The 24857-nt window shown below is 42.1% G+C and overlaps 1 protein-coding gene across 4 annotated transcripts in view; it reads right to left on the bottom strand.

Moving 5' to 3' along the window:
• Positions 1 to 6680: 6680 nt before the first annotated feature.
• The window catches only part of KCNQ2 (potassium voltage-gated channel subfamily Q member 2), a 251808-nt gene continuing 233631 nt past the window's right edge, over positions 6681 to 24857 (bottom strand). For 2 of the 4 annotated variants that reach the window (XM_063959228.1, XM_063959229.1), the window contains 4 exons: positions 19853 to 19984; positions 18163 to 18270; positions 11327 to 11450; positions 6681 to 11129 (listed from right to left, as the gene is read on the bottom strand). In XM_063959228.1, coding sequence (XP_063815298.1) covers positions 10404 to 11129; positions 11327 to 11450; positions 18163 to 18270; positions 19853 to 19984 — 1090 coding nt within the window. In that variant the 3' untranslated portion in view covers positions 6681 to 10403. The remainder of the gene's footprint in view (positions 11130 to 11326; positions 11451 to 18162; positions 18271 to 19852; positions 19985 to 24857) is intronic. The other 2 variants (XM_063959230.1, XM_063959231.1) reach the window with 1 other exon arrangement.

The following is a 24857-nucleotide window of genomic DNA, read 5'->3' as shown; positions in this document are numbered from 1 at the left end:
CCGGGGTGCCGTGGACAATCCAAACGGCAGCGTCTGAAACTGATAGTGACAGTTCTGTACCACAAACCTGAGGTACCCTTGGTGAGAAGGGCAAATTGGGACATGGAGGTAAGCATCCTTGATGTCCAGAGACACCATATAGTCCCCTTCTTCCAGGTTCGCTATCACTGCTCTGAGTGACTCCATCTTGAACTTGAACCTTTTTATGTAAGTGTTCAAGGATTTCAGATTTAAAATGGGTCTCACCGAGCCGTCCGGCTTCGGTACCACAAACAGCGTGGAATAATACCCCTTTCCCTGTTGTAGGAGGGGTACCTTGATTATCACCTGCTGGGAATACAGCTTGTGAATGGCTTCCAATACCGCCTCCCTGTTGGGGGGAGACGTTGGTAAAGCAGACTTCAGGAACCGGCGAGGGGGAGACGTCTCGAATTCCAATTTGTACCCCTGAGATACTACCTGCAGGATCCAGGGGTCCACTTGCGAGTGAGCCCACTGCGCGCTGAAATTCTTGAGACGGGCCCCCACCGTGCCTGAGTCTGCTTGTAAGGCCCCAGCGTCATGCTGAGGACTTGGCAGAAGCGGGGGAGGGCTTCTGTTCGTGGGAAGAGGCTGTCTGCTGCAGTCTTTTTCCCCTTCCTCTGCCCCGGGGCAGATATGAGTGGCCTTTTGCCCGCTTGCCCTTATGGGGACGAAAGGACTGAGCCAGAAAAGACGGTATCTTTTTCTGCTGCGAGGTGACTTGGGGTTGGCAGAAATGGACATCGCACTTACTCTTGATGCCAGAGTGCAAATATCCCTCTGTGCATCTCGCATATATAGAAATGCATCCTTTAAATGCTCTATAGTCAATAATATATTGTCCCTGTCCAGGGTATCAATATTTTCAGTCAGGGAATCCGACCAAGCCACCCCAGCACTGCACATCCAGGCTGAGGCGATTGCTGGTCGCAGTATAATACCAGTATGTGTGTATATACTTTTAAGGATATTTTCCAGCTTTCTATCAGCTGGTTCCTTGAGGGCGGCCGTATCAGGGGACGGTAACGCCACTTGTTTTGATAAGCGTGTGAGCGCCTTATCTACGCTAGGGGGTGTTTCCCAACGCGCCCTAACCTCTGGCGGGAAAGGGTATAATGCCAATAACTTTTTAGAAATTAGCAGTTTTTTATCGGGGGAAACCCACGCTTCATCACACACCTCATTTAATTCATCTGATTCGGGAAAAACTACGGGTAGTTTTTTCACACCCCACATAATACCCTTTTTTGTGGTACTTGTAGTATCAGAAATGTTCAAAACCTCCTTCATTGCCGTGATCATGTAACGTGTGGCCCTACTGGAAAATACGTTTGTTTCCTCACCGTCGACACTGGAGTCAGTGTCCGTGTCTGTATCGACCTGAGGTAACGGGCGCTTTAGAGCCCCTGACGGTGTTTGAGACGCCTGTACAGGTATTAACTGATTTGCCGGCTGTCTCATGTCATCAACAGTCTTTTGTAAAGTGCTGACACTATCACGTAATTCTTTCCATAAGACCATCCAGTCAGGTGTCGACTCCCTAGGGGGTGACATCACTAACACAGGCAATTGCTCCGCCTCCACACCATTTTCCTCCTCATACATGTCGACACAACGTACCGACACACAGCACACACACAGGGAATGCTCTGATAGAGGACAGGACCCCACTAGCCCTTTGGGGAGACAGAGGGAGAGTTTGCCAGCACACACCAGAGCGCTATATATATACAGGGATAACCTTATATAAGTTTTTTTCCCTAATATAGCTGCTGTATATATTTATATGCCAATTTAGTGCCCCCCCCCCTCTCTTGTTTTACCCTGTTTCTGTAGTGCAGGACTGCAGGGGAGAGTCAGGGAGCCTTCCTCCAACGGAGCGGTGAGGAAAAAATGGCGCCAGTGTGCTGAGGAGATAGGCTCCGCCCCTATTTTCGGCGGCCTTTCTCCCGCTTTTTTATGTAAAAATAGGCAGGGGTTAAATACATCCATATAGCCCAGGAGCTATATGTGATGTATTTTTTGCCAAAAAGGTGTTTTCATTGCGTCTCAGGGCGCCCCCCCCAGCGCCCTGCACCCTCAGTGACCGGAGTGTGAAGTGTGCTGAGAGCAATGGCGCACAGCTGCGGTGCTGTGCGCTACCTTAGTGAAGACAGGACGTCTTCTGCCGCCGATTTTCCGGACCTCTTCAGTCTTCTGGCTCTGTAAGGGGGACGGCGGCGCGGCTCCGGGACCCATCCATGGCTGGGCCTGTGATCGTCCCTCTGGAGCTAATGTCCAGTAGCCTAAGAAGCCCAATCCACTCTGCACGCAGGTGAGTTCGCTTCTTCTCCCCTTAGTCCCTCGATGCAGTGAGCCTGTTGCCAGCAGGTCTCACTGAAAATAAAAAAACCTATTTAAACTTTTACTCTAAGCAGCTCAGGAGAGCCACCTAGATTGCACCCTTCTCGTTCGGGCACAAAATCTTAACTGAGGCTTGGAGGAGGGTCATAGGGGGAGGAGCCAGTGCACACCAGGTAGTCCTAAAGCTTTTTACTTTTGTGCCCAGTCTCCTGCGGAGCCGCTAATCCCCATGGTCCTTTCGGAGTCCCCAGCATCCACTAGGACGTTAGAGAAAGTTACATTTTATTTTACTCCCTATACTACCATATGCTCCAACCATTACAGTCCTTTCTTTGTTTATGATATCGTTTTACTGTAGAGTGCCTCCCAAGCCACCATACACCTACCAAAACTTTTGAGAAACCTGATTTAGTAACTGGGGGACTAACTACAGATTTATACCAATAATTCATCCCCCCCCCCCCCCCCAGTTCAGTGCTTACAACTAAACTCTTCTAGTCTTCATTTGGAATTTTGTTGGCATCCACAATGCCAAGGCACAAGATTCTTGCCTAAGCAAAGGATAGTTATTACTTGAATTGCGATGTATGGGTCCAGGTATTGGTACTCAATGCTGTATGAGTTAACAAAGCCCCTGATATGGGTCTTTCTAAATAAGTCACAAGGAGATCTTCTGATGCTCCATCATGTATACCCAATCACCTTGTTGGATCAAATGACAATGTTCATCTGTGTCTTCTAGCAGTGCAGCTTGGACCTGTGAATAAAAGCATTAATAGATTTCATTATGGCTTTGCAAAACTTCAGAATCAGTTCAACTGTCAATGTAAGGTCAAGTCAGTATAGCGGTACCGGCAACCAATGATGGCCATCTCATTGGTCGTCCAATTACTATTGTGTGTGAGCTATAACCAGTAGTTCTGTATGTTGCTTACCCAGTAGAATCAGTACCTCAGTTTGAGTTAATGATCAAAGATCTCTAATCCTTTAACAAAACATTTACAATCTGTGTCTCCTAAACCTTTATTATATTATATTTGTGACATGGTTATGGCTAATGATCAGTGAATTAAATAATGTCAATATATTAATAAATGTCTTCATTTTAATATTTTTTAGGTTTTCTTAGTTACCTGCAGTTTTTCTTTTAGGTATGAGATATTGGAAGTAGCTAGATTTCTTCAAGAGGGGAGATGTGATATGCAGGTATTATCAGCTGTGGATTATCTGGTGTGATGCGACATTGAAGTTTTGCTGTTGGTGACAGCCAAGGCATTTGCAAAACTTCATTGTGTGTTTTGAGGTGTACAGTACAGTGCATTTAATGAATGAAAATAGTCAAATGTAATTGGCTTCTATAAGATGAGAAACATAAGTACCATTTCTGATTTGCTGAACTGTGTTACCATAGTTTCTGATAATCACAAACTTCACCAACTTCATTAAGAAGCAGTACAGATGTTGATAGGATTCCCTGGAAGCCTGCAAGCATTTGGTCAATCTGACTTCGAATTGGTCATCTAATCCTTTCTTTGTGGAGGGTTTTTAATGTTCTCAAATCAAAATGCAATTTCCAAAGATATTTGTATTAAGTTAAATTTTCTAGTCTGAGCCATACATGTGTGAGGTTGTTATAGCAAAGGGTGAACATTTACTAATGGTTTCCCCATTATAGAACATTTCCACTCATATTTTCACACTAAGGATATACTATTCTGAAGTTATTAAGGGACGGAGGATAAATACAGATACCACTAATACGCTTTACCACAATAGACAGATAGGAGAAAAACAGACTTTAAGACTATACCACGTCTGTACTTGTGATCAGACCTTGAGAATGCTGTGTACAGTACATCTTCAAGATGCTCTGCTCAATTCATACAGATTCTTGAGCTAGGAAGAGCATTACGTTTGGTCCCTTTATACAAAGGGTAACCTAATTTATGCTGAATAATGTAATTCCACTGAGTTGCCACAAGAACACTTCTTCCATTATCCACTATCAGGAACTTTCTTAGTTTACAGTATATAACTATCCATTTGTTTGATAGTGATCCAGAAAATAAATGGTCGACCAGGACAGACTCCACCTTGGATGTCTGTATACCAGTGGTTCACAAACTTTTTTGAATCACGGTGCCCTAAAGTATCAGAATATTTTTTATGGCACCCCTAGGCCAAAGTTTCTTAAAATTAAGTAAATTGTGTTTATATGTCATACACATACTTAAGTTTAATTATGTGGTGAGGGACAGGATTCGCTTCTGTTTGTCTACATATCTTATGACTGGCAGACACCAGCACTGGTTTTGCCTATTGCACTGACCATAAATAATTTGAATAAGTCCTCTGCCACCAACCCGCGGCACCCTGCAAGTGTCCAGAGGCACCCCAGGGTGCCACGGCACACAGTTTGAGAACCTCTGCTGTATATACAATTTGCAGGAATGTGTATCTCCCAGTCTATGAGATTGGTTGACAATCTAGGGAGGCAAAAAGCTGCCTGAGTTATAAATGATTTATTTTTATTACACAGTGCGGCATCTGTGGTCTGAGCGCAAATCAATCATTTGTGTGTTTTCATATCATATACAGCAGGTAGCACTGTCATTCAGTGTAACAGCAAATGTAGTTGCAACTTATGTTCAGTTATTACAGCTCACGGGCACTTACGCAGTTACTGTATAACACCTGTCTCACTTATCACGATGGATACTCCCTGGATTTCGTCTACTGTATGCAACAATTCCAGCTCGACAAACTCTGCTGTCTTCCCACTTTATGACAATAACCTCCTTTCCTTCTACTTCATCTTACTTCCTGTACCCAAATCATTGCATAGACAGTGACACCTAAATAGTCTTCTCCTTTACTCACCTTCTATTCCAACATTCCAGTTACTTAATACAAGGACTTCACACTTCTCTTTTCCTGCACAACCTACTTCTCCACACCACTACTAGCCTGCACCTTACTCACCTCTCCCCTTCATCATACTCTTACTCCTTGACTTATCTGGCACATTAAAACCCTTATCCTTTGCAACACTATCATCTTCTGGTTCACCTCCAACATTTGTTAATGCTCCCAGTGTTTGTATGACCAAAGCATCTTCCCTTCATTTCTCCTATCTGTTGAGTTTCCTAAAGTCTCTGTTCTCTGCCTTCTGCTTTTTCGTTTTATATCTCTTTTTTTTTGCTGAATATGCTCTTTTAGTCTGTGGATATTCGTATTTGTAACTGTTTATCTCTTCCTGCATATCCAAATGCTACCTAAAGCTCCATATGATCAAGGAGCTCATTATCTCACCCAGTCAGTCCCCTTTCTCTAGTTTTCCTCCAGCTGACATTACCACATTCTGCCCTGTTCTACAATTCACCTGCCTTGATGTCATCCTCAACACTCCCTTGGCATTACTCCTGCAGAGTCCATTGCCTCGTCAACTCTTCCTTTTGAAATATTGACATATGTCCCATTCATAATTATGACTTTATGAAATTTCTCTTTTAATTCTCTCATTACCCCACCTTGAATACTGCAACCTTTTACTATATGGCCTTCCCCTCTAAATTATGTGGTAAACACCACAGCACATCCTCTCTCACCACTATATCTGGTACACCATTTTGCAAATTCCTACATTGACTCCCAATGTACCTCAGAATTCAATTCAAACTTCTCATTACCTTCAAAGCCTTTACCAGCTCCACCCCCTTCATACATCACTAACCTCATCACATGACCTTTGCCTTTCTCATCTGTAAACCCTTCTTGATCTCAGCTTCCATGACTTGTTCTGTTACTCCCCATATTATGGAACTCCCTACTTTGACAGATAAGAGAATACCCAACTTTAAAGCTATCAAAACTCACCTCCACTCACCACCAGATACCACTCATAATGCATCTACCATCTCCAGTCCTAATTCCACTAAAAGTCCAACTAGCCACTGTTGTCTCCATAATGCCAGCCCATCTAAAAGTAAGCGCTAAAGATCAGGGCCCTCTCTAGTTTTTATCATTGTTTGTACTTGTTCTATTTTCAAGAGATTGCATTTTGTATCTGACACTTTGATATTGGATTGACTAGGTAATTTAGGATTAAAGTGTACCTGTTACCTAAACTTTCCCCCTCATCTTCAGTGATGGCAATAGTCTTTGTTAAATGGACAGGCTGCTCAAGTGAATATTGCAACATATCACAAAATTGCTGCGTCCTCTATGTTTAGGTGATGAATGCACTTTAAAAACAGTTTATCCATTGTAAAGCAGCTCTCCTAATGGAGGATAATAAAAAGGCAGGACACACAATAAATTATACAAATATGTTTTAATGACTTCCTCTCAATGTATCCATATCAGCCTCTCTTTGCATGGAAAGGCACTCAGCGAGGCTGGAAACCTTTAGAACAAGTTAAGGGTGAGCAGATAAACCCTACTCAAGGTCCTGCTGGCACTGATGGGAGGCAACATGGTGTGTTGCACCACCACAAGAGAGATAGAGCAACCAGGCCTCCGGCAGGGAAAGTGCTCACATTCCATCCTTTGGCCTGTGCCAGACATATTTAATCATCAGTAAAGTTAAAATGTTTGGCCTCTTTATATATTAGATTTAGGACCATACACAATGTAGTCAAATGTTGCAGCAGTCCCAAGACTAGGAATTTAGGGATCCTGAGGTAAGCAAGAATTTTGTGATGCGATTTTATCTAAATTCCTAGCATTGCACAAATATGCTGTAAGAGAATAGGATAAAGGAGATTTCACTTTTTTTTTTCATTATTGATTTGTACATACCCTCCTGCAACTCCTGCTAAAAACAGTGATTTAGTTAACAGTTGTGATTTTTTTTTTTAGCATTTCAGCCATGGTTTATACCTGAAACATTTTCCCCCGATCCACCACCCCAGTAATTGTATCCAATCAGGAGAGAACTGAAAATAGTTCTTAAAAGTACAAAATTAATCTAGTAAGCAAAAACAACACAGTTAGTACAAGTTGGGAGGTCGCATGTACAAGCTAATAAATAGATGTCATCTGAAGGCCAACAACTATAGCATTTTCAGTCAAATGACATCACAATCCAAATTGGGAAACAAAGTGAGAAATACCCAATTAACTTTGAGATATTTGGAAAAACCCTTTGGCAGACATGGCGGACCTTGCAGTAAATTGCACAGCAATGAACTGCTATACCCTCTGACACCAAAAGCGCCCAGGGAAGTTGTTTTTGCTTGCCTTCAAACCACTTCCCCACCATCAAAGCTTGCAGGGATCTGTGTACATGTTGCATGCATTTCTGTCAGTCATCAGGTTAAGGCTGATCATTCACAATGCATAACAGAAAGGGAAGCACAGCATAAGATTGAGCCTTCTCTTGCAGGCTGCAGAACATTGCAACAAGACAGCCATGCACAAGGTGCAGACAACCCAAGATGCAGACAGTGTGGTGAAGCTGGCATGGCCCCCCTCCCCAACACAGTGGGCCATATATAAGAGCCTTTTATCTGACCCATTGGAGAACTGGAATGAAAAAAGGCAATTATGTAAAAAGTTTCTTTGGAGAGAATAAGTGCAACAAAAACCCAAGACTGGAATGCAAATAAATACAAGCAGAAGCCAGTGGGCCAGTAGTTGGAACCAATGCAGATGTGGCTGGTGAGAGGAGCCTGGGAGTCTATTTATAAAAAGTAAATTTTCTCCTCCCAGCTGCCCCTTTAACCCAAATGCTATAAATTAATACATTGAAAGCATTCTCATGCCCATTGTAACCCTTCCTGAGCTTAGAATGTGGAAGGCTCATCAATGTCATCCTATGCCCTCCTCCCTAGAGAGCATTCCTCAAGAGTTTAAAGATGCAACCACATCATGTCTTTCTTCAGTGATCCTTTTTATACCGATCACAATCACAGCAATTACTGCAGAAACAAATACAATTTATTTGAGTAAAATATAGATAAAATATAATTTAGTACTTTACTAAACCATTGCACTTCAATTAATCTTATGAAGAGCAAATGGTAGCATAACTAGAGGTCATGCAGCTAAAGGGCGTGGAAGGGGTGGTCCACCCACCCAACTCCCCATCCGAAGACCCCAATCCTTCCCAAGCATGCTTAGAAGAGGCCCCTGTTCTGCTCTTGGGAGTGGGGCCCATGAAGCTACAGTGGCATCACTGGAACCCCTACCCATATTTTGATATGGAGCCCAGCTACGGACTGCTCCATCGCTAGTGGTAAATCCTGACTATACCATGAAGAAGATGGAATGGGTACTAGGACTCATCTTTTCAGTAGCCTAACTAAGAGTGTGTTTCTCTGAAAATGTAAGAATGAAACACACTTTTGTACAAAAAGTCCACATGTATCTAATGTCAACTTTTAATCTATTCCCTTCAATTTGTCGGCAGCCAAAATGTAATTGTGTCAGTAATATGAGGTTAAGCATGATGGTAAAGCATCATGTTTAAAACTATACTGGCAATATGGTAAAAATGGTTTAACAAACATTAGTACCAGGACGAGAGAGTGTGCTCGACATTGCAATGCCTAAAAAATGATTGTAGACATTGTGAATGTTGTAAAATGAAGTGCATCCTAATTACAGAGTTAGCAGCATGCACAGCATATTTACAGATTACATTTGGGAACATATATAAATGTTTGGGCTATATAAAATAAAGAAAAGGTGTTGTAAGACACAAACACCAGATTGTTTCTGATGCTGTTTAGAAAATCAGCCCTCATCATGAGTAGTGTCCATGCCTGACTATCAGAATGCAAGTGTCAGGACTTTTATACAACTATGTTCAGTACCTTCCATAGGCTACACTACAGTATGCCTAATGATAATGTCCTAAAAAGCGGAGGTGTTACTCATAGCGCCCAATCAAATTCTAACTATCATTTTGTAGCCTGTACTAGATAAATGATAGCTAGAATTGCATTGGTTTTTAGGAGAAATACCTCCACATTTCCTTTGTTAGAACTTTTAGTAAATCTACCCCATAGACATCTTACAAAAATTGTGTAAGGCATGTACATTGTCTATATATAATATTTAAATATATATTGGGTTATTAGTGTGTTATGATTAAAGTCATCACTTTTCATGTAATATGGACTGAGGACACAGTAACTTATATATGATCCTAAAGTAAAATGTTCAACAGCACCAGATGAGATCTTGGTATTTGTAAACTAGATGGGACTCAGGTTAGCCCTTGGATCTTTCTGGTATAGAACTGTTTACTAGTAAAGTGTTTGATAAGTGAGTGGAGTATAAAGCACAGTGTTACATCTAGATGTCCGACCATCTTCAGAAGCTGCTCCTAAAAGAACCAGTCTTTTTTACGTTGGAAAGCTATGCGAAACAATCCAGTTTGAAACTCCGAATTTGATATATCTCTATACTGATACAGAAGGGATGCATGAGCTTTGTATGTCCCTGTATATATAAAGATGTGTTGTGGTTTTGAAAAGCTCCATACACATGAAAAAGGGACTTTGTAGAGCTCTTGATAACAAATGTGTAAAGCTAAAAATTGTGTAAAAACAAGAACCTGTGAATTTCAGGGAGCTCTTTACACAAGAAAAATAACAGGTAGAGGAATTGTTTGAGGTTTACAAAGATCTACATATAAAAAGGCCATTTCTGAATTTAGACTATGAAGAAAAGTTGTGGCAGGTTCTTTATAAACTGAAAGATCTTAAAAATCCAACTTTCAGCAAATGGGTACTTGAAAATCGATGGCTATTTATCCACAAATCACAAACAGGGCTAAATTACCTATATAACCCAAGAATGTAACGAAAACATATATGGTACCTGACCCAAGGTACTGGGCTCTTTAAGCAAATTTGCATTGAACAACAATGAGTTGGTGAAATTGAAAATGCCATATTTACTTTTAAACTCTTGGATGTGGTTGCACCTTTGGAAGAGGGTGTAGACAAGGAGACCCTTATTCTGGGTGCATTACATTAATGACTAAATGCCAATATCTACAAAAGTCCAAAATAATCCCAGGAAACAGATTACTTGCCAGTTGGCCATCCCATCTCACCATAAGGTCCCTCCCCGGTGGCTGACCTGGGGGGTGGGCCACAGGGGGTGCACAGGTCGGAGTCTGTGTCTGACTCTCCCTCTGCAATGTAAGGACGGTCTTTGTTACTAGGGCCAGAACCCACCACTGCACCATTGTTCAAAACATCCAGGTTCTCTTTGGACTGAGAGATGCTGAAGCCACTGAAAGAGCGTTCTAACTCTTCATGATCCACAGAAGGAATAGATATGGAGGTGTCACTATCTCTAAGGGCTGCAGTGTCTCGCTGTTTGGCAGACCCTTCTTCACCAGCACCCATCCTGCTTCCTCCAAATGCAGAAAGTGAGCGCTCATGTGATGGTGGAGGAGGGATTCTCACCATGGAATTAGAGTCAGCCACTGGTGAAGAGCCATGACTGCGTCGGTGATATGGCTGTTGTTGCTGCCATGATGTGGATGGAGGACAATAAGTTGTTGCTGTCCCCTGTGCAGGTGGAGCACTAAAGTTTTTTTGGCCCACTGAACTCGTAGAGCGAATAACCTTTGTAATGCAGCTGTTCTTTTCTACAGGATCCCGACTGTCCTCGGGACTGTGATATGGAGGTGCTGGCTCGCGGTCCTTGGACCCAAAGTAGGCCTCCGTTTCAGAAGGTGGGATACCCATCCTCTGCATGTAGATGTTTACCAGAAAGTCAAGCTTCTTCTCCATTGAAAGCACCTGCAAAAATCATGGTGGTTAATTTAAAGTATCTATCACGCAGTACAGGCAGTATATGATTTAAGTCGATGTGAAAAACACATCACCATCTATAGGAGCCGGTGTTATAATTTGTTTTTGGTGAATTGATAAGGTATTTTTCTATGCATTAACTTACAAATGTAATATCTTAAATAGCAGTTGTTTATGTGCCTCACCTGTTTCTCCACCTTGCCTAAACGGCCCATCATGCTTGGATCCTCGGGCATCTCCGATTCAGTTGCTCCTTTAGTTCTGTCCTTATCAGTGATGGAACCTCCTCTCCCAACAATTTGGTCCACTCTACCAGGAACACAAACATACCCCAGAATGCCCAAAGATTAGCCATACATCAAGGCAGATTTTATGTGCTACTGCTCCAATAAGTGAAAAGAAACTTCTCTCAACCAGATATGTCCAATTTTAAAATTAAGCTTAAGCTGCTATAGCATCTATGAGGACCTTGAAATGGTTCAAATAACTGGAACAAAATAAGCAGTGACATTCAAGAATATTACACTGGCAGCTGTGAAGAGCCCTACAAGAGCGCAGTACTCATATGTAATTAATTAAGAAAAAAAAAAAAAAAGACTATTTTAACCAATAAGCTAATAATAACATACAGTATATTGTGTCCTATAAACAGACATAATTGTTGAACTCAACCTGGTAGTATTTCCACCAAATGTTAAAATGGCAGCATTGTTCCTAAGAAAAAGGTGGTGATAGGGTTCGTAAAGCCTGACTAACTTCTCAGTATAAAGTATCGATAAATTGGTGCTCTTGTGCAACTCTTCTAATAGCTGCCCTGTGCATCAATGTACAGAAACCTTTCCCCCATTCTTTGTACTGTTCATTACATTTGTATCACACTTGAATGCAGAGCGGCTCCCACCAGCCGGCATGATATGTAATGGGGACACGTGCACTTAATGGGGATGGGGGTCCAAGGATGGAGAAGACACAGACAGACACAGTGACAGCAGAGAGGATGAAGAGCCAGGATACTGCAAGGCAGAAAGCAACAGCCTATGACAACTGCCTGTTTCACTTACTTCACCATTTAGTCCAGGTAAAATAATCAGTGGCCTTTGAATAATATCCAGTTAAAATCAATAATTACTACAGGGACTCCCTAAACTACAGTTGTGTACTAGGTGTGTTTCACTGGTCTAATGAGCATTCAAGAGATTTTTCACTTTACATATGAATTTTACTAAATGGTGTCTACTCTCAGTTACTAGTACTGGTGTCTCCCCCGTGACTCTCTATAATTCTCTCTGTTTATCAGGGTTCCGGACTATGGCCCTCATTCCGAGTTGATCGGTCGCAAGGCGAATTTAGCAGAGTTACACACGCTAAGCCGCCGCCTACTGGGAGTGAATCTTAGCTTCTTAAAATTGCGACCGATGTATTCGCAATATTGCGATTACTAACTACTTAGCAGTTTCAGAGTAGCTTCAGACTTACTCTGCCTGTGCGATCAGTTCAGTGCTTGTCGTTCCTGGTTGACGTCACAAACACACCCAGCGTTCGCCCAGGCACTCCCACCGTTTCTCCGGCCACTCCTGCGTTTTTTCCGGAAACGGTAGCGTTTTCAGCCACACGCCCCTGAAACGCCGTGTTTCCGCCCAGTAACACCCATTTCCTGTCAATCACATTACGATCGCCGGAGCGATGAAAAAGCCGTGAGTAAAATTACTTTCTACATAGCAAAGTTACTTGGCGCAGTCGCAGTGCGAACATTGCGCATGCGTACTAAGCGGATTTTCATTGCGATGCGATGAAAAATACCGAGCGAACAACTCGGAATGAGGGCCTATATTCATAGCAGGGATCTCTGCTGATCACCATAAGAACTGTTCAGCTCTCTCTGTAGCTTGAAAAATCAAGCAGAGCAGCTATAAGGCTTTTAAATTACAGCTACTATGTCGGATCTTCTAGATCTGAAACAACCAACACGTAAGATGACTCGTAGAGATCCGGGCTATACCCAAGCTCGGACCCTGCAAAATAGAGAAAGGATACATTGATCTTCTGCCAAGGGAAGAGAGGGATTTTATTTAATTTCATATTTAAATTGGAAAACTCAAACACTGGAGGCTTTTAATGTTTTTATTATATTAATGTTTTTGCCTGCACAGCAGGACAGCATTGAGGCTGAGCAGGATGAGAATGTTATAATTTATGGAGGAAGGTTGCTGTAAGAGCAATGGCATACCCACCCATTAGAATGTGTGCATTATAAAGCAGTGCCCTTTTCTTTCTTCTCTCTGCTCTGTGCATCCTTGTATGCTTTTATCTTATTCTGTACTACACTTTGGGGGAGATTCATCAAAGATTAGAACGCGATAAAGTACTAAGCAATCAGCTTCTGTCATTTTCAAACACAGGTCTATGGTGGACATTCCGAGTTGTTCGCTCGCTGCCGTTTTTTGCAGAATTGCGATCAGGCTAAAAACCGGCAGTTCTGCGCACGCGTATGGGCTGCAGGGCGCACGCACTAAGTAATTTCACACAAAACGATGCAATTTTACACAGGTCCGAGCGACGCTTTTCAGTCGCTCTGCTGATCGGTGAGTGATTGACAGGAAGTGGGTGTTTCTGGGTGGTAACTGAACATTTTCCGGGAGTGTGCTAAAAAACGCAGGCGTGCCAGGCAAAAACGCAGGAGTGGCTGGAGAAACGGGGGAGTGGCTGGCCGTACGCAGGGCGTGTTTGTGACGTCAAACCAGGAACTAAACAGACTGAAGTGATCGCAAGATAGGAGTAGGTCTGGAGCTACTCAGAAACGGCATGACATTTTTTAGTAGCAATTCTGCTACTCTTTCGTTCGCACTTCTGCTAAGCTAAGATACACTCCCAAAGGGCGGCAGCTTAGCGTGTGCACTGCTGCTAAAAGCAGCTAGCGAGCGATCAGCTCGGAATGAGGGCCTATGTACGAAGCCTTAGGCTGGGTACATATTAGAATGATGTGTACCCAGCCAATCCAACAGGCCCCTGCATTGTGCAGTGCGTACATACATGCACAGGGCAGCGGACGACGGCACGATGTAGAATGCCATGCTGCATTCGGCAGCATGATGTTGCACACTGACCAGAAGATATCGATTGCAACCCGTTGGTAATCGCAATCGGAATACCAAATTTACGATATGACCAATTTGTCATTACAATTTGCTCGGAATGACAAATTGAGCCGATATCATTTAAGTGAGTACCCACCCTTAGAGAGAGATAAACTGGATGGAGATAAAGAACCAAAGAACCAGCTCCTGAGATTTTTCAAACACAGCCTGTAACATGGCAGTCAGGAGCTGATTGGCTGGTACTTTAGCTTGATCCACTTTCTCTCTCTCCATGGTTCAGTACATAAACAACACAACCTGTAAAATGACAGTTAGGAGCTGATTCATTGCCAATTTATCTCTCTCCAAGCTTTGATAAATTTCCCCCTATAGGCTTGATATTTTTGTATTACTGCATTTATGCGTAAGCCCCGTTAGGCTTACGTATGCTTCTTGAATGTTCAACATTTTACTTGCTGGACTTAACTGTTTTATATACCATGCTTTATATCCTATTTTACATCGCTGCACAATTTTGTGGAACTTTATAAACCATATCAACAGTCTAAAATTGCCCATAATGGTGGAATTTGGTTTTAGAGCTAACTGATGACAAGTTACAACCTGTATGACTCTACAAGAGATTGCTAAACCTATATGAGCACGTCAACTAGGATGGCTAATAGATCCGGATGGTGCCTTTCATCATCTGTCCATTCTGCCTGTGCACAATGGCTGGATCTTCCAGATGTGGCCATTCCAATGGCTGAATCACCATATGTATGGATGATCTGAGACGCCTTAACACAACTTAAAAGACACCCTAAAGACAGGTGCCATTCTAGAGAAAAGAAGGGGACATTAAGGTCTCGTACACATAGGCGCTTTGGACGCAGTTTATTATGTTTAAGTGGTTTCAAAACACATTATTAACATACAGAAAATAAGGGTTGATTACTCCCTTTAGTGAATGCTTTTTGTATGCATGAACAATAGTCATTTTCTGGCCGCAAGGCAGCGCAACAAGCAATTCTGTTATCTAGCCACAAGCTGCATAAAATAAACAACAACTGCTCATATCAAAAGAAAATGCATTCAACAAAGAGAATAATGAATCCAAATTTTTACAATACATCTAAAAACACAAAAAGCTTCTATGTATACGAGTCCTAACAGATGTCAGTCTAGAATGTTTTCTGTCAGGCTAGTGAAAAATGCCACATTGGTGCTTTTCTACACAGGCAGAACTAACACACTTGCAGTGCACAAACATACTGTGCAGATTGCTAGATTTGTACATAGGAGCAGGACTAGAGCTATCATAGCAGCTAAACAGACTGCAATCTCAGGTATTTTAACCAGATCCTGTTGCGACATTCTCCTAACGCTATCAAAATGTAGTGGGGAGCTAAGCCTTTCATCCTTAACAGATTTGAATTAAAATGTCAGTTTAAAAGTAAACAATTTGCATTTTACATTCATAGTTCATATGGAAAAATTCAATGTTTTGGGTTTTGTCATGGGTACATACTCATGGGCAGTTTAACATATAAAAGTGGTGGGTTAGTTTGCGATGGAAAATGAGCACAGCTTCAATGAAGATTAAATGCTAAACAGACCATGGATGCAGTTTGTTGCACAATTAGTTCAGCAAAATAGTTACATTTCTTACAATGGTCAGTGTAGTCGATTGGTCTCTATTTTGATGTCTGAATGTGCTGTGCTGACATTCCAGACAGTGTTAAACTGTCCGTGAGTATGTATCCTGAATACCAGCACTGAGTAATAATTTTTAAATTTTATGCATGCAGCGTACATTAAATAATTCCATTTTAAAATGCCCCATATTCAGGGGTTCTCAACTCCAGCCCTCACGTGATTTCGTTAATCATACACAGGTGAGTTTATCTATTTTGCTGGGTCAGTAATTATCCCACCTGCTTCCATAGACAGAAGTCCTCAAACATAACCTGTTGAAAAAAACTTTAGAGTTGAAGTTGAGAACCACTACTCTACTCAATTATACGGACCTTACTATGCTCTACAACAGATTCTTCTTGGAGCAAGCTCAAGACCTCATCTTTTTAGAAGAATGAAATTAAGAAGAAACATAACACTGCTGCTTATTCTCAGCCACGATGCCATCTTTGTCATGCTCCATTTCATCACATGCGTACATGCAAAAACAAGGTAGGTCTAGAGCAGAAAAGAAAGACTAGCAACAAATAAAAGGAAAGGATGCTCATCTCCTCAACCTCATTGCAGCTCAAGAAGAAAACAGTTCAGCAAACCCCTTTCACCCGTTTGTGTGATGGGCACTTACCTACTGCATGGGTCACCTTGGCAAGGCAGTTTCTCCCTGACCAGCTGGTGTTACTCTTACTGGTGTCACGTGATCTCATTTGGCACTGAGACTGGCACATGCTCCCTGATTGGGGGGTGGTAGGGGGCAAATATTCTTCAAACTAAAAAAAAGTCTACAATATAATCCAGCTAGGTAACCTCTCATTCTTATTAAAGATTACACATTTCAAGGTTTATGTTCTTTCTAATATAACATCTTATCACAGAAATATATTTTCTGCTGAAGTGAATTGGATCGCCATGGCTAGTGATGGCGCAAGACCTTTGAGAATTAATTGGTTTATATGAATAACTGTTTGAGCTCCTAGTTCACTAAAGGTCGATAAAATATGCTTGATTTTTTAATTTGAAATTTGATTTATTTTTAATGTCTTCATTCACCATCTAAGTGTAGATGGAATTCTACTTACAGAACTCATTACCATAAAAATTGGGTATAATTTCTATGCATGTTCAAAGAGGATTCTTAATCAAAAAAGGGATATCTGAATAGAATAGCCAGCCCTCTCCAATGTGTGCTCTTTAAATTGTACTGCAAAGTTATAGCACTTAAAAGCACTGACCATACTGTAAAAAATAGAAACCAAAACATCAATGAGGCCAGTTCCTACTGCATGACAATTTTAGTTTTCTTTTAGGATCGCTTTTACTTTCATGGAGAGCTGCCTGCATATTGTGTAGAATATTTTGAACCACTATTTTATCTAGTCTTTTACATTTTCAAAATACATGTAAAAAAATAATTCTTAAAATGTTTTATTTTAGTACACCAAAAATACTATTATAACTAGATCCTAAATGTTGCATGAGATAATCATATTTTTTAGTAGTCTCTACTTTATTACATTTACTTAAGCTATATTACTCATAAGCAGAAATATGTTAACACAAATTATTTAATATATTATCATTTGCAATTTTAATTTGATGATGTTATATCTAGGTATAGGATGAATTGTCTGGTATACACTTTGGGCTTAAAAGTGTTGTGGATTACGTTTTTTTTCCCCATCTATTTCTCCTGTATTTACTAAATTTCTTCATACAGCCCCTATCTTTCCCCTCCACATCAATTTTTTTTTCACAGAGATCCTTTTAGTGCCTATTTGAAGAAAGATTTTTACAAATTTATTTATGAAATAGAGATTTATCAAAATTACAGTTTTTAGCCCATTTTAAAAACATTCATTTAATTTTAGAAAGGCAAACCACGATTAAGTAAATTCTACCCAGTATATGTTAAATTTTTTTATTTTTTTTTTAAATTATGTTTTATCAAGCATTAGTGAACCAATAAATTTATCTGTGCTTAAAACCATACTGTCTAATTCCTGGACTTTTCTATATATAGTTTTAGCCCTAATATGTGTTTATTGTGGCCACCAATCTATCTGGAACTATGCTTATAAGATGGAGATGGTTTATAGAGTCCAAAACCTTCCCATTGGGAATATTCTGTGTCATTGCCCAAGGTTCCCCAGCATCCATATGCCATCACAAACCATGGGCTGGAAGGGGTTCACCTTCAGGAAAGAAAGGAAAAAAAGCAGTCCAGACAAAGAGGCGTTTTGGTGAATCCTAACCTAGGAGAGTACTGGGGAGATTCTTTGGTAGAATGCACTGATCCTTTGGTTGGGTACTTCTTATGCCGGGGTGTTGAAGGGGGTGGGGGACCCACAATCATATCTATCCTGGCAAAGTAAATAGAAAAACAATACACCAGCAAAAATGCATAATGAAGCAACGTGGGGAAAAGTCAGGGAAGAAAAATTTAAAGTTTGGAAATATATTCCACTTGGCTGAATACAGCTGCATCAGTGTGTAGGTTGCTGCAGGCCCTCCAGGAACAACCTGGACAGCTGGGAATACTGGAATATATTTGCATGTATATGTGGCAATATCCTGGTTGGAATACTGGATATAAATCAACATATATTCCTATGGTTCATGATGGAAGACACAGTGTGAGAGTATAGAGACGGTTTGTGCATCATGATGAAGGAGTGAAGAAATACAGAATATGACACAAGAGACAATTAGCCACAAGAGTATTCATCACACATATGCTTGTCAGAGTGCACTGGGTGGGGAAATAGGCATTTATTAGACGTGCTGAGTACCAATCAAAAGACTATATAGAAACAACGTACTTCTACAACAGAAATGTATAAAAGAAATAAAAAGATTTGTCAATAACACAAATTATAAAAAAAAGGTTAAAATAGCAAAAGATCAAAATACTTATCACGTGATAACACATGGCCATAAACTGCATATATTCCTATTGCTACAGTATGTTTATAAATCTTTATAGATTTGAGGAGATGGGTCTTATTAAGCCATAAAGCTAAAACCCAATCATACTCCCAAGTATTAATCAAAAAACTGAAAAAGAAATCCATTACCATACTTCATACAATCTAAATAATAACACTAAAATATAAAAATGATAATAACAATACAGCAAGCCTCCTATAGGATATATGAATTAGAAGTAGGGTGAAGGAAACTAGCCACATCAGTAGTAATTCAGTCGTGACAGTTCACTGTCATTCAGCCTGCAATTGTGTTGGTTGAATGGATGTCCGTCATGCGCCTTAATGACAATTGGTGGCTTAATAATTTATTAGACGTCAGCCTTACCTATAGTAAAACGTAACTGTGAACTTTTCCAATCTCAAACCAACTCAACTCCCCTCTCCCCCTTTATCCAACTGCAGTCAGGCATCGCACTAATCTTTTCTCAGTTGCAGTTACATTTCTGGAAGCTGGCATCAGCAAATCAAACAACTAGGTGCATTTGCTCACTTATCATGACATGGAGCAGCTGTGTACATGCCCAGTTTCTACACACAGTACACTCTGGTTTACGCACACACAGGACAAACATTGTGAGAAACTCAATCTGACAATGATGTGGACAATTGTACAGAAACGTTCTCTAAGCTTTTGTGTCACTGAATAATATATTAACTTTGGCATAAGCAAAGCATTTAGTAACTATCTCTAGATATCTTCGTTGAGACTTGTTTTGTGTTAATGTGCACCTTCAGGTGTTCTATACTCACTCTGAGTATCATTACATTTAAATAATGCAAAACAAACACATAACTTTTGCATGAAACGTCTCAATGTAGGTATATGTCAGAAGATCTTGGTCAAATAAGGCAAATATTACTGCCAGATATTAAGTGATGGCTCATGTAACGGCACTGCAAATGTGTACATTTAAAAGTGTGCAGAGCTGAACGAGAAGCTGTGAGGATTCCTTGCCTGGACTGCAGATTTTTGATCCGGGCGAGCATGTCAAGATGTCCAGCTGAGTACTGTTCTATAACATCCATGACGTCGTACGGTCGGAGGCTCTCCTTGAATTTACGTTTGGACACCAGAAAGCGCATTATGCTTATAAAACAAAGCAACAAAAGAGAGCAACATTAGCCAACTGCTATACATTGGCTTGTGTATACCAAACATTTCACTATAACTAGGATGAAAACTGGCTTGGCAAAATACATCTCATGACTAGTAATACAGATGTGTCCGCTTATACATCCTTACTGCAGTCATGCGAAAATGCATCCAAAAATGCGTCTTAATGCAATAGAACGCATAAGCAGCTTCTGCAGATTAAAATGATATGCAGCATGTCTATATTATGTGTGTGACTGCGGCAGTATCCATGAAAACACTGTAGCATAGCATTGTGTATGCAAATACAGTCACACACAGAATATAGGCATGCTGCATATAATTTGAATCAGCAGAAGCTGCTTATGCGTCCTATTACATTACTTTGAGTCTAAGACGCATTTTTCATGGACAAAATGCACAAAAGACCCTCGGCACTACCGAGTCACACGCCACTCCCACATAATGTGTAACGCAACTTGTAGAGCACAGGGCAAAGATGTAGGCAGACCCATCTGTATATACAACATCACCACCTATAGAAGGGTAAAATCAACTGCAGCCAATGATAATACAGAACATTTATCTCTCTAATCAGTAGCAAATTTCCCATTAAGCACACCAGGCACGTGCCTAGGGGCGGCACTTGTTTGGGGGCGGCACTTGGATACTTGTGTTAGTCCCGTCAGACCAAAAAGTACCACTAACTGCAAAATATTTCTACTGTATAAATGGATAGGACATGCACAGACTGCCCCTGTAAGTTGTCCCACTTAGGGGTGTATTCAACTGATGTCGGATCCTTTCCGACGGAAAGGATCAAACATTTCAGTATTCAATTAGCGGCCAAATCCGACAAGTTTTGCCCGTTCCCGACAATGCCAATCCGACTTTGATTTAAAGTCGGATTGACATTGTCTGAAACGGTGCTAAAACCAGTCGGCTTTGTCCGCGAATCTGACAAAACACGTGGATCCGCGGCTAATCTGCCAATCCACGTGTTTTCCAACATGTCGGATTTTCTGACTTGTCAGATAAATGGCAGTTTGATTGAATAGGTTGAATCTGGATTCGACCTTAAATTGTTGGAAACCGCCGTTTATCCGTCAATTTGGGAAATCCGACTTGAATTGAATAGACCCCTTGGTATAATAAAAAAAAAACAAAAAACAAAACAGGATTTTAATACCTACCGGTAAATCCTTTTCTCCTAGTCCGTAGAGGATGCTGGGGTCCACTTCAGTACCATGGGGGTATAGACTGTTCCGCAGGAGCCATGGGCACTTTAAGACTTTTCTAGAGTGTGAATTGGCTCCTCCCTCTATGCCCCTCCTCCAGACCTCAGTTATAGGAACTGTGCCCAGGGAGATGGACATTTTGAGAAAAGGATTTACTTTTAAATTAACGGTGAGATTCATACCAGCTCACACTTCAACCATGCCGCACAACATGGCATTCAACAAAACTCATGCCAACGAGCATGAACATTACAGCAACCGTGCTGAAACTACTTAACAAAATAATAACTGCAGGTAAAGAACGCACTGGGCCGGGTGCCCAGCATCCTCCACGGACTAGGAGAAAAGGATTTACCGGTAGGTATTAAAATCCTGTTTTCTCATACGTCCTAGAGGATGCTGGGGTCCACTTCAGTACCATGGGGTTATACCAAAGCTCCAGTACAGGCGGGAGAGTGCGGATGCCCCTGCAGCACCGATTGACCAAACTTGAGGTCCTCATCGGCCAAGGTGTTAAACTTGTAAAACTTAGCAAACGTGTTTGCCCCAGACCAAGTAGCTGCTCGGCAAAGTTGTAACGCCAAGACCCCCCGGGCAGCCGCCCAGGATGAGCCCACCTTCTTAGTAGAATAGGCATTCACCGAATTCGGTATCGGCAATCCTGCCATGGAATGACCGTGCTGAATCGCACCTCTGATCTAGCGCGCAATGGTCTGCTTAGAAGCAGGACACCAAATCTTGTTGGGAGCATACAGGACAAACAGAGCCTCTGTTTTCCGTATCCGAGCTGTTCTTGCAAAATAAATTTTCAAAGCTCTGACCACATCCAGAGACTTTGAAGCAGCGAAGGTGTCAGTAGCCACTGGCACCACAATAGGTTGGTTTATATGGAAAGAAGAAACCACCTTCGGAAGAAATTGCTGATGAGTCCTTAACTCAGCCCTATCTTCATGGAAGATCAAGTAAGGACTCTTGTGAGACAAGGCCCCTAACTCAGACACTCTCCTTGCGGATGTCAAGGCCAACAGCATGACCACTTTCCAAGTGAGAAACTTCAACTCTATCTCCTGTAGAGGTTCAAACCAATCCGATTGAAGGAACTGCAACACCACGTTAAGATCCCATGGTGCCACTGGAGGCACAAATGGAGGTTGTATGTGCAGAACCCCTTTCACGAACGTCTGAACTTCTGGAAGGGAGGCCAATTGTTTCTGAAAGAAAACAGACAAGGCCTAAATCTGGACCTTGATTGAACCCAATCTTAGGCCCGCATCCCAATCTTAGGCCCGCATCCACACCTGCCTGCAGAAAATGGAGAAAATGTCCTGACTGAAACTCTTCCGTAGGAGCCTTCTTGGATTCACACCAAGACACATATTTTCTCCAAATACGGTGGTAATGTTTAGACGTTACTTCTTTCCTGGCCTGAATCAGAGTGGGAATAACTTCTTTGCCCTTTCGGGCTAGGATCCGGCGCTCAACAGCCATGCCATCAAACTTAGCCGCGGTAAGTCTTGATACATGCACGGCCCCTGCTGGAGCAGGTCCTCGAGAACAGGATCTTCTATGAGCAACTCCTGAAGATCTGGATACCAAGCTCTCCTTGGCCAGTCTGGGACAATGAGGATCGCTCGAACACTTGTTCTTCTTATGATCTTGAGCACTTTTGGTATTAGTGGAAGTGGAGAAAAGACATACACTGACCGAAACACCCACTGGGTCACCAGTGCATCCACTGCTATTGCTTGAGGGTCTCTCGACCTGGAACAATATCTCTGAAGCTTCTTGTTGAGACAAGATGCCATCATGTCTACTTGAGGAACTCCCCAAAGACCTGACACCTCTGCGAAGACTTCTTGGTGGAGGCCCCATTCTCGTGGATGGAGATCGTGTCTGCTGAGGAAGTCTGCTTCCCAGTTGACCTCTCCCGGAATGAAAATTGCCGACAGAGCTCTTGCATGTCTTTCTGTCCAGAGGAGGATCTTTGTCACCTCTGCCATCGCCGCTCTGCTTTTCGTTCCGCCCTGTTTATGTACGCGACTGCTGTTACATTGTCTGACTGGATCTGCACGGGTTGATCTTGAAGAAGATGCCCCGCTTGTAGAAGACCATTGTAAATGGCTCTCAACTCCAGAACGTTTATGTGAAGACAGGTTTCCTGACTTGACTATCTTCCTTGGAAGCTTTCTCCCTGTGTGACTGCACCCCAGCCTCGGAGACTTGCATCCGTGGTTACTACGAACCCAGTCCTGAATCCCGAACCTGCATCTCTCTAGTAGGTGAGAACTGTGTAGCCACCACAGGAGCGAAATTCTGGCTTTGGATAACAGGATTATCTTCCGGTGCATGTGTAGGTGGGATCCGGACCACTTGTTCAACAGGTCCCACTGGAATACTCTGGCATGGAATCGGCCAAACTGTATGGCCTCGTAGGCCGCTTACATCTTTCCCAACAACCGAATGCATTGATGAATCGACACTCTTGTTGGTTTCAGAATTTGTTTGACCATTCTCTGGATTTCCAGTGCCTTTTCTACTGGAAGAAATACCCTCTGTACTTCTATGTCCAGTATCATCACCAGAAAGGACAATCTTGTCGTCGGTTCCAACTGTGACTTTGGAAAATTTATGATCCAACCGTGTTGTTGAAGTACTGTCAGGGCGAGTGCAATGTTCTGCACCAACTTTTCCCTGGACCTCGCTTTTATCAGGAGATCGTCCACGTAAGGAATTATATTGACTCCTTTCTGTCGAAGGAGGACCATCATCTCCGCTATTACCTTGGTGAACACCATCGGTGCCGTGGAGAGTCCAAACGGCAACGTCTGAAATTGGTAATGACACTCCTGTATCGCGAATCTCAGATAAGCTTGATGTGGAGGATAAATGGGAACATGTAAGTAGGCATCCTTTATGTCCACTGACACCATGAAATCCCCTACCTCCAGACTGGAAATCACTGCCCTCAGAGATTCCATCTTGAACTTGAACCTTTGCAGGTAGAGATTCAGAGATTACAGGTTTAGAATCGGTCTGACCGAGCTGTCCGGCTTCGGAACAACAAAGAGGCTTGAATAAAACCCTTCCCCTTGTTGTGACAAGGGAACCAGGACAATGACTTGATCCTGACATAATTTTTGTATTGCTGCTGCTACTACTTCCCTGTCTGGGAGAGAAGCTGGTAAGGCCGATTTGAAAAATCGGCATAGGGGAACGTCTTGAAACTACAGTTTGTACCCGTGGGACACAATTTGTAAGATCCACGGGTCCAGGCCAGATTGAACCCAGAACTGACTGAAAAGTTTCAGACGTGCCCCCACCTGAGCGGACTCCCGCAAGGGAGCCCCAGCGTCATGTTGAAGATTTGGCAGAAGCAGGGGTTGATTTCTGCTCCTGTGCTCCTGGAGGCGCTGCAGACTTTTTTCCTTTTCCCCTTCCTTTACCCGCAGAGAAAGGGCAACCTTTACCCTTTTTGTATTTATTGGGCCAAAAGGACTGCATCTGAGAGTGATGTGTCTTTTTTGCCGGCGCAGGAGCATAAGGCAAGAATGTCGACTTACCTGAGGTAGCCGTAGAAACTAAAGCATCCAGTCCATCTCCAAACAAGTCCTCACCTTTATACGGGAGAG

Source organism: Pseudophryne corroboree, chromosome 3 (genome assembly GCF_028390025.1).
Source record: "Pseudophryne corroboree isolate aPseCor3 chromosome 3, aPseCor3.hap2, whole genome shotgun sequence".
In the NCBI taxonomy this organism is placed as follows: domain Eukaryota; kingdom Metazoa; phylum Chordata; class Amphibia; order Anura; family Myobatrachidae; genus Pseudophryne; species Pseudophryne corroboree.
This window is presented reverse-complemented; position numbering and strand designations above follow the sequence as displayed.